Source organism: Lolium perenne, chromosome 3, assembly GCF_019359855.2.
Source record: "Lolium perenne isolate Kyuss_39 chromosome 3, Kyuss_2.0, whole genome shotgun sequence".
Classification (NCBI taxonomy): Eukaryota; Viridiplantae; Streptophyta; class Magnoliopsida; order Poales; family Poaceae; genus Lolium; species Lolium perenne.
In genome coordinates this window covers 178,399,494-178,410,245 of record NC_067246.2, presented here as the reverse complement: position 1 = coordinate 178,410,245, position 10,752 = coordinate 178,399,494, and the positions used below count along the sequence as shown (strand labels likewise).

Below are 10,752 nucleotides of genomic sequence, written 5' to 3'. Positions count from 1 at the left end.
ACAGGAGTCTCTGTTTCGGCACGCCGCCGGGACGGGGAAGTGCCCCCGGAAGGCTCCTCCATCGACACCACCGCCATCTTCACCAACGCTGATGTCTCCCATGAGGAGGGAGTAGTTCTCCATCGAGGCTCGGGGCTGTACCGGTAGCTATGTGGTCCATCTCTCTCCTATGTACTTCAATACAATAATCTCATGAGCTGCCTTACATGATTGAGATTCATATGATGATGCTTGTAATCTAGATGTCATTGTGCTAGTCAAGTGGATTTTATTTATGTGATCTCCGGAGACTCCTTGTCCCACGTGTGTAAAGGTGACAGTGTGTGCACCGTGTGGGTCTCTTAGGCTATATTTCACAGAATACTTATTCACTGAGTTATGATTTGAGTTGGATGTCTCTATGAAATTGTGGTGTGTTAGTACCTCCTGTGAATGCTCAAAGTGACAGCGTGGGGTGTTCATTAGTACTTGGGAATGCATCTTTAAGGTTTGCCTACATGATGAATTAGTGTTCGTTATCTTGCCAGAGAGTAATTCAGAGTAGCATAGTGAAGTGCTTATTTATATCTCTTTATGATTGCAATGTGTTTTGTATCACAATTTATCTGTGTGCTACTCTAGTGATGTTATTAAAATAGTTTATTCCTCCTGCACGGTGTAATGGTGACAGTGTGTGCATCGTGTAGTACTTGGCGTAGGCTATGATTGTGATCTCTTGTAGATTATGAAGTTAACTATTGCTATGATAGTATTGATGTGATCTATTCCTCCTTTCGTAGTGTGAAGGTGACAGTGTGCATGCTATGTTAGTACTTGGTTTGGTTATGTTGATCTGTTATGCACTCTAAGGTTATTTAAATATGAACATTGAATATTGTGGAGCTTGTTAACTCCGGCATTGAGGGTTCGTGTAATCCTACACAGTTAGTGGTGTTCATCATCCAACAAGAGGGTGTAGAGTCTAGCATCTATTTATTTATTCTGTTATGTGATCAATGTTGAGAGTGTCCACTAGTGAAAGTATGATCCCTAGGCCTTGTTCCTAAATACTGCTATCGCTGCTTGTTTACTGTTCTACTGCATCTTTACTGCCTGCAATATTACTACCATCAACTGCACGCCAGCAAGCACTTTTCTGGCGCCGTTACTACTGCTTATATTCATTCATACCACTTGTATTTCACTATCTCTTCGCCGAACTAGTGCACCTATTAGGTGTGTTGGGGACACAAGAGACTTCTTGCTTTGTGGTTGCAGGGTTGCATGAGAGGGATATCTTTGACCTCTTCCTCCCTGAGTTCGATAAACCTTGGGTGATCCACTTAAGGGAAACTTGCTGCTGTTCTACAAACCTCTGCTCTTGGAGGCCCAACACTGTCTACAAGAATAGAAGCACCCGTAGACATCAGAACCCTAAAGTCTTGAAGGACTAAAATATTTTAACATCATTTTTGAAACATCTCAAACACACAGAGTTCAAACATGCATAAGTATTATCCAAAAAACATCAGATCGATCAAGTTTGATCCAAAAGCACAACATATCATGTTTATGTTATCGATGCCACCACCATCTCGGCCACCCTCAAACACCATCACCACCACCACCACTCTCCCGAGCCAAGATCTTTGCACGAGCGATCTCGCAATATGCCCTAGTTTTATCATCCAAGGAGCTAGGGTTCATGGACATGATGGTGCGGTAGGCATTCTCCCTCTCCTTGGCCAACTTCTCTGCCTCAAGTGCAAGCCCTTGAGTGTGTGTAGAATCCAATTAAGACATGAATTCGGCGAACCCAATCTCAGTCGCACTTGCTTGAGACTAAGGCATTTCATCAATCATGTCGCGGGCGGCAACTCGTGGATGAGTTGCGTCGGCCGCCACGGAAGAGGGAGAAGGCATGGTCGTTGAGGACACCGGCGACTGATGGTGCTTATCGTAACGTCGACTTCACACTATTGGGGAACCCAAGAGGAAGGTATGATGATCATAGTAGCAAGTTACCCTCAGTAAGAAACCAAGGTTTAATCGATCGGTAGGAGAAAGGCGTGACTTTTGAAGGTGTTGCTAGCTGACTAGTGACAGGGCGCACTACCGGCGTCAGCAACAACGTGGAACCTGCACACAACACAACCAAAGTACTTTGCCTCAAATTACAGTGAGGTTGTCAATCTCATCGGTTTGATGAACACAAAGGATTAGACGTATCGAGTGAAAATAGATGTTTGCAGAAAGTAAATAGAATAGGATTGCAGTTGAATTTATCAGTAAAGGAAACATGACCGGGGACCACAGTTCATTAGAGGTGTCTCTTCATAAAGATAAATAGCATGTTGGGTGAACAAATTTCAGCTGGACAATTGACAGAATATCGACTATACATGACAAGATGATTACTATGAGATTTGATTGGGCATTACAACACAATACATAGACCGTAATCTAACTGCGTCTATGACTAATAATCCACCTTCAGGTTATCGTCCGAAGCCCTTTCAGTATTAAGTTGTAAGCAACAAACTATCACATTAAGCAATGTGTGTAAAGTAAACAATAGAATTACCCTCGGATAAAACATTGTTGTTTTCTCCCTAGTAGCAACAACACATCTACAGTCCTAGAAGTTATTGTCACTCTCCCAGAAAACTAGAGGCATGAACCTACTATCGAGCATAAATACCCCCTCTTGAAGTCACAAGTGTCCACTTGGCCAGAGTTTCTACTAGCAACGGAGAGCATGCAAGATCACAAATAACATATGACATGAATATATAATCAATCTCAACATAGTATACAATATTTATAGGATTACATAAAGATGATCTTGATCATGTAGGGCAGCTCACAAGATCTATACATGAATCACAAAGTGGAGAAGACAACCATTTAGCTACTGCTATGGACCCATAGTCCAGGGATGAACTACTCACACATCACTTCGGAGGCGGGCATGGCGATGTAGATGCCTCCGGCGATGATTTCCCCCTCTGACAGGTGCCGGGAAGAGCTTCAAAACCCCCGAGATGGATGGCGACCGCGACGAATTTTTGTGTGGATGGAGGCTCGGGTATCCAGGGTTTTCCCGAGAAGATGTATAAATAGAAGGATGATTTACATCGGTGGGGTGCCTAGGGGCCCACACCCCCCCCCCCCCCGGCGCGGGCCAAGGCCAGGCCGCGCCAAGGGTGGGTCTGGCCGCCATGTGGCGCCTCTTTGACCCCCCTCTGGACTTCATCTTCGTTTCGGTAAAATATTGACTTCGGCTTTTGTTTCGTCCAATTTCGAGAATATTTCTTGTACAACTTTTCTGAAATACAAAACAGCAGAAAATAGGGAACTGGCACCGTGACATCTTGTTAATAGGTTAGTGCCGCAAATCATGTAAAAGTTCAACGAAGTGTAAACAAAACATATATGAATTGGTGTAAAACAAGCATGGAGCTCTTGGTGGTCGCTATCATGCCGGTGGCCTTGGTGGTCGCTACCGCCGCCCGGAACGCGCCGGTATTTCCGAACGGCTTCCGCGGCATCGGAGGCGTCGGGAGGGTTGAATTGAGCGGCGACGCGTCGGCGGAAAACTCCGGTGCCATTCCATCCGGGAGAGGGGAGAACGGTGGCGCCGACGACGACTGGTGGTGGATTTGGACGGGAGGGGTGGCCGCTCGACGGGAGCTCAATTTTTTGCCACCGAGATGGGTGGGGAGGAAATATGAGAGAGGCGCCTCGAGTTTTAGGGGCCACTCTCTCATTTTTAGTCCTTTATAATCCTTTTTGGGCTTGGGCTTGGGGTCGAGGCGCTTAGGACTATGCGACCTATCTTTTCTCCTCTAAGGCTGTTTTGGGCTTTGGTTAGAGGTGCTCCAAATAGGCATAATGATCTTTTGGGTGGTTATGTTGAGAATCTGTCTGAACATTGACATAGTGAAGAGCAAGGAAACGAAGCACGGAAATGAAAAGCAGAAACAACTTAATTTAACTTGTGAATCTTTGTGAAACATTATATAACGGCATGGGGACAGATATATCACGTGCGTCCGCTCGTGTCGAGCATGTACCCGTTCACCGCCGTGCTAGCATGTACACGTACAGGAGGTCAACATAAACGATAGTATCTTGCTTCGTTTGCTTGCTCTTCATTTCTGAGCAGTCTTCCTTCCATGCCCTGACTCCCTGAGCCCCTGACTGGTATGGCGGTGTCATTGGTGATTAGATTCTCTCTTTTTTGCGGCCTTCACACTGTCGCGTGTCGAGGGCCCTGCGCTCCGCCCGCCGATTGATGAGCACTAAAAATTGCTGCGGCGTAACCACCGGCACGACCGGATGCACGTCGACGGCGAAAACGGCTCGGTGGAGTTGCACCGGCCGGCCGCCGTGCTGCTAGAGACCCGGCGATCGAGGTCAAAGCCGAGATGTATCGTCCGTGTGCGTATAAAAATGTCGGCTCTGTGCAAAACGAAACATGGGTCGATGTTCAGCTAGGAGGGTTCGCGTCCGTACGTTCCGTTGGGCAAAACAACCGGATGCATTTCGAAGTTTCGATCTCGTTCATAATTCCTGCCCCCGCTACTAGCAATATGCAATTATTTGACATGATGGTCTAGATGCAGTATTTTACAGGAGAATTTGGCACTTGTTGGGTGATGATTTCAGAAGTTCTCAGTAGCTGTAAAATACATGTATGGTCTCGCAAGGATGGAATGATAACCCCGAGAAGGTGGCTCAGCTTCGAGCTACAAACCGATATATAACTAACTTTAATTCTTGGTCTGACAACTCACCTATTTGTACGTGCAAATGAGAAAAAGTATAGCTATATACTCATGTATAATTCTGACGTGTACTAACCATAATAAAAATTGAAACGGTACTATAGTTGATCTTTTAAAAAAAAAATGCATGATGACTTGGGCAAGATGCATGCAACCTTTTTTATTAATTTATTTAATAAATGTCTTACAAAGATCATACATTAAGAACCCAAAGCCAGCACGCAACAACTGCATATCCAACAATGAGTTGTGATGAGCCTTATACCTGGAAAAAAATGAAAACCCCAATCAATTAGAAATCGGGAACATTAGAAGTGCTCATCTGGTCTAGTAGATTATTAACGAGCACCTCGAATCCATTCTGGCATGTCTGTCACCGGTACATTGTTGCACCACAACGTCGAGTCTCGCCATCATCGACGCAGTAAGGTGCACGCCGCTCTTCCTCTTTTTTCTCACCATCCAACAACTGCTACAAAAAAAATGATGCCCTTGAGAGGGAAATCAACATCGAACATGCCGCCATTCTTCGATCTGGAATAAATAGATCTAGGTTTTTTTTTTCCAAAATAGCACGAGTGAGTAGACGCATGTTACATGCTGCAACGACAATATCTTCAAAGGTAATGGTAAAACTAAAACTACTCCAAACTTAATTCTCGCTCGGAGAAAATGATAGCACGCCGCAGCGACGACAGGTCCGACGAGCTCTGCGAGCCCTGCAACCGCCGGACCACGGTGGAGACAAAGGCGATGAACTCCTGACTGCACGTCTGCACCACGCAAAATGGGCAACCTAGCTAGGGATGGCTGGCCTGTGGCCTGGCCGGGTGTGCCCTCGAGTTCCGGTGCCCAGCTTCATCATATCACGACACAGCCACACCGACCCTCACGCTCACGGGGTCACCCACGTTATTTGCCCGCCCACTCATCTCCTCGAACTACTCACCCCTCTGCACGCCCTTGTCTCCTCCACCCTTCCCATCTCCTCGCCACCGCCAGACCACCTGCGCGCCGCGCGGCAATGGCCTCCGACTCTTCCCGCCTCGTCGCGCTCGCGGCATTGGCGGTCCTGTGCCGCTCTCTGCTCGGCCAGGCATCCGCGGCGGACGGCGGGGAGGCGCGGGCGCTGCTGGCGCTCAAGGCGGCGCTGGACCCGACGGGCCGCCTGCTGCCGTCCTGGGCGCGCGGGCGGGACCCGTGCCGGTTCGAGGGCGTCGCGTGCGACGGCCGCGGCGCCGTCGCCAACGTCTCGCTGCAGGGGAAGGGCCTGGCGGGGACGCTCCCCCCGGCCGTCGCGGGCCTCCGCTCCCTCACCGGCCTCTACCTCCACTACAACGCGCTCCACGGCGCCCTGCCCCGGGAGCTCGCCGGCCTCACCCGCCTCACCGACGTATACCTCAACGTCAACAACTTCTCCGGGCCCGTCCCGCCCGAGATCGGCGCCATGGCCTCGCTGCAAGGTGAGCAAAAGTCAGAGCCTCCTCCCTGTCTGCTGCTTCTCTTCTCTCCGGCCATGGCATCTTCGTGTGTGCGCGCGCGTGTATTTTTTGGAAGATTCTTGCTCGCCTACTTGCATTGCATGTGGACTCTCTCTCTCTATCTCACACACACACACCATGACGATAGCACTGCTTTGCCTGGATTGATTCGATTCGGTTCCTCCTTTTCTATTCCAGCCTTTGCTAAGCGTTCCATGTTCTACAACGCGTTCGTCGGCCAAGGATTGAACGTTTTCTTTGCAGAAGATACCACTTCGAATTCGCTATGCATTGATTTACTACTGCACATGTTAGTTTGTTCACCCTTTTTTGCCACTCTAATCCCGCTGCTAATGTGGTTGCTGTGTGCAGTTCTGCAGCTGTGCTACAATCAGCTGACGGGGAGCATCCCCACTCAGCTCGGCCTGTTGACCAAGCTCACCGTGCTGGCCCTGCAGTCCAACCACCTCAATGGCGCCATCCCGGCCAGCCTCGGCGACCTGCCCGAGCTCATGCGCCTGGACTTGAGCTTCAACCACCTCTTCGGCTCCATCCCGGTGAGGCTCGCCAGGCTGCCTCGCCTCGCCGCTCTCGACGTCAGGAACAACTCGCTCACCGGCAGTGTGCCCTCCGGTAATTAATCCACACAACACCACGCAAACAACGACCTCCGAATCAGTTTGGCTAATTAATTTGGTTTGGTTGCTGCCCAGAACTGGCGAAGCTGGAGGGCGGATTCCAGTACGGGAACAACGCCGATCTCTGCGGCACCGGGCTACCCGACCTCCGGCCGTGCACGTCCTCGGACCTCATCGACCCCGACAGGCCCCAGCCGTTCAGCGCCGGCATCCCGCCGCGGACCAGCGCCGACGGGGGCCACGGGCATTGCACCGGAACCCACTGCCCGCCTTCCACGAAGGCGCTCGCCGCCGTCGTCGTCCTCGCGGTGATCCTTCTGGCGGCGACGGCGGCCGGTCTCCTCGCCTTCTCCTGGCACCGGTGGCGCAAGCAGAGGACGGCTGCGGGCTTGCCGCCGCTGACAGCCGTCGGCGGCCGGTGCAGCACCGAGGCGACGACGACAATGAAGGAGCCGTCGTTCCGCAAGAGCGCGTCGTCCACGCTGGTGAGCCTGGAGTACTCCAGCGGCTGGGACCCGCTGGCGGACGGGCGGAGCGGCGTCGGGTTCTCGCAGGAGGTGTCCCCGAGCCTCCGGTTCAACATGGAGGAGGTGGAGTCCGCCACGCAGTACTTCTCGGAGCTCAACCTGCTGGGCAACAAGAAGAGCTCCAACTCCAAGGGCAGCTTCGCGGCCACGTACAGGGGCACGCTCCGCGACGGCACGCCCGTCGTCGTCACGCGGCTCGGCCAGACATGCTGCAAGCAGGAGGAGGCGGAGTTCCTCAAGGGGCTCAAGCTGCTGGCCGAGCTGCGGCACGACAACGTCGTGGGGCTCAGGGGCTTCTGCTGCTCCAGGGCCAGGGGAGAGTGCTTCGTGGTGCACGACTTTGTGCCCAACGGGAGCCTGTCGCAGTTCTTGGACGTCGACGGCGGCGGCGCTGGCCATGCCCATGGCGGACACGTCCTCGAGTGGTCCACGAGGGTGTCCATCATCAAAGGCATTGCTAAAGGTATTGTGCTAGTGGAGCTGCACTCATAATCCCCCTTGTCACTATCTAGCTATCACTAGTATGGTACACTGCTAAGATGCTAGTAGAGGCTGCTAATGACCAAATCTTTCTGCATTCATACTGTCCACAAAAGTACTCACTCCGTAGCAAAATTGCCCAAATCGTAGTACTGTAGTTTTTTTTTTTTGAAACAAGCAAAAGGGCTGAGTTTTTTTGCAACGCAAGGTTTGCTTACTAATGACCAAATCTTTCTGCATTTATATTGTCCAGAAAAGTAGCAAAAATCCCCAAATGCTAGCTACTGCCTCCGTTCCGAAATGTAATATGTTTTGGAAAGCTAAAACATACTACATTTTGGAACAGAGGTAATAGTTGTTATCTCTGCCTGAGAAACACATGGCAACTTAATTTTTGTGCAAAAACACTGAAACAAAATGTCCATCAGTTTATCGATGCTAGGACTGTCCTGGTTGTTCACATGTTTACAGGGGAAACCTGTGAAACGACGTACCATAGTCACATGTTGTACTGACAAATAACTTTTGATGCCTGTAATCTGCAATCACTGAAAATGATGGTCTGATACAGCCTGTGCTGTGCTAGCATAGGTGGTAGTGGAGCTGCACTCATCCCCCTTGTCACTGTCTAGCTATCACTTATTATGGTACACTGCTAGGCTGCTAGTAGACAGTAGAGGCTGCTAATGACGAAATATTTCTGCATTCATACTGTCCACAAAAGTACTCACTCCGTAGCAAAAATTGCCCAAATCGTAGTACTGTAGTTCTTTCTTTCTTTTTGAAACAATCCCTGTAGTTGTCATCTCTGCCTGAACAACACATGGTTGACATGCAACAGTTTGGGCTCAGCTTTGCAGAATTGCCTTTTGCGTACTACTACACAGCTGGCGTAGATGTGATGCATTGGCAACTTATTTTTTCTGCAAAAACACTGAAACAAATGTACGTAAGTTTATCGATGCTAGGACTGTCCTGGTTGTTCACATGTTTACCATAGTCGCATTTTCGAACTGTGCAGCTTGTAGGTTCTCAAAGAGCTCTCTCTCTCTCTCTCTCTCTAAACTGACAAATAACTTTTGCTACCTGTTATTTGTTATTTTACGTACTGAAAATGTTGGTCGGAAACAACATGTACTGTGCTAACATAGCGGTAGATCAATGTTTGAGTTTTGGATGCGGCTAGTTCTCGGCTGACCTAGAAATAATTTAATTCTCGGGCACCCAATTTCATGTACAATTCACTAATTTAATTCTCAGGCACCCAATTTCCTGTGCAACTCAAGTGTAATTGTGAAAAAAGGATGTGCAATTGGATACCCACATGTAATTGCACACTCAGTGTAATTCTCATGTGCACGAATCTTGCCGCAAATCTAATGGTTTTAGAGTTGGTCTAGAACTAACTTAATTCCCGGTTGACCTAGAACTAGCAAAAGGGTTGAGTTTTTTTTGCAACGCAAGGTTTGCTTACTAATGACCAACTCTTTCTGCATTTATACTGTCCACAAAAGTAGCAAAATTCCCCAAATGCTAGCTACTACCTCAGTTCCGAAACGTAGTATGTTTTGGAAAGCTAAAACATACTACATTTTGGAACATAGGTAATAGTTGTTATCTCTGCCTCAGAAACACATGGCAACTTAATTTTTGTGCAAAAGCACTGAAACAAATGTCCATCAGTTTATCCATGCTAGGACTGTCCTGGTTGTTCACATGTTTACAGGGGAAACCTGTGAAACGACGTACCATAGTCACATGTTGTACTGACAAATAACTTTTGATGCCTGTAATCTGCAATCACTGAAAATGATGGTCTGATACAGCCTGTGCTGTGCTAGCATAGGTGTAGTAGATCAATTTTTTTTGCAAGACAAAGTTGCTTACGGATGCTTGTTTTGCAGGAATTGGGTATCTTCACAGTAGCAGAGCAAACAAGCCTCCTCTTGTTCACCAAAGTATATCGGCGGACAAAGTTCTGGTGGATTACACCTACAAGCCACTGATATCCGGTTCTGGCCTGCACAAGCTCCTCGTCGACGACCTGGTCTTCTCGACCCTCAAAGCGAGCGCCGCCATGGGGTACCTTGCCCCTGAGTACACCACCGTCGGCCGGTTCTCGGAGAAGAGCGATGTCTATGCGTTCGGGGTAATTGTGTTTCAGATACTCACGGGTAAAAGGAAGACGATGCAGCTGCCCTTCGACTCCGGTAGCGTCGATGAGCTCATTGACGGTAACCTTAAAGGATGTTACTCGGCAACCGAAGTGGCTAAACTGGCAAAGATTGCATTAGTCTGCACCAGTGAAAACCCTGACCAAAGACCCACGATGGAAGAGCTGCTACAAGAATTGGACACCTTGTGATGGATGGGCATGCAATGTAACCTTTTTTTGCCAGCCACATGCCTGACAGTGTTGCCCAATGCCTGTAATCTACTTATCTAGGATCACTAATCGCTGATCTTAGAAGCAAATGAGGTACCAATTAATTACCCAGGATCGATCCTGAGATATTGTATTATGCTAATCTTGTATTGTTACTGTTGCTGAGTAAAGCCTACGTTGATAGCTAGCTTGGATTGGATGCGCTCTTCTGTGTTAGGTGAATGCAGCCATTTTGCAACTCCTTTTGCTCAGCCCTTGTGTTCTAGACAGTCTTGTGAGTCCAAGTGTACAATCAATCCTGTATTCATGTGTACCTCTAGATCGATCATGTGAGGCTGTGATGCTTCTGTTCAGGGAGGAAGATCCAAGAGTCCTGGAAAGCATGTGATCTACAGATTGTTGTATTGTCTTGTTTGTAGCTCATGTTTTGTCCAGGACAGACTCCAGCCTTGTTGATCCTGGGCTTATGCA

General features: G+C 48.8%; 1 protein-coding gene across 1 annotated transcript; it reads left to right on the top strand.

Annotated features, from left to right (window-relative positions):
- Window positions 1-5,679: 5,679 nt before the first annotated feature.
- On the top strand, window positions 5,680-10,483 carry LOC127342717 (uncharacterized). Its single transcript, XM_051368718.2, has 4 exons — window positions 5,680-6,232; window positions 6,623-6,883; window positions 6,964-7,878; window positions 9,800-10,483. Exons 1-4 carry the CDS (start codon window positions 5,794-5,796, stop codon window positions 10,258-10,260), a joined length of 2,076 nt encoding a protein of 691 aa, XP_051224678.1. The 5' UTR covers window positions 5,680-5,793; the 3' UTR covers window positions 10,261-10,483.
- The last annotated feature ends 269 nt before the right edge of the window (window positions 10,484-10,752 follow it).

Bases quoted from the DNA above. Each gene is read 5' to 3' on its own strand.
- LOC127342717 (XM_051368718.2), top strand. From the start codon at position 5,794: ATGGCCTCCGACTCTTCCCGCCTCGTCGCGCTCGCGGCATTGGCGGTC. The intron at 6,884-6,963 runs GTAATTAATCCA...GTTGCTGCCCAG, and splicing joins CACCGGCAGTGTGCCCTCCG to AACTGGCGAAGCTGGAGGGC. The intron at 7,879-9,799 runs GTATTGTGCTAG...CTTGTTTTGCAG, and splicing joins CATCAAAGGCATTGCTAAAG to GAATTGGGTATCTTCACAGT.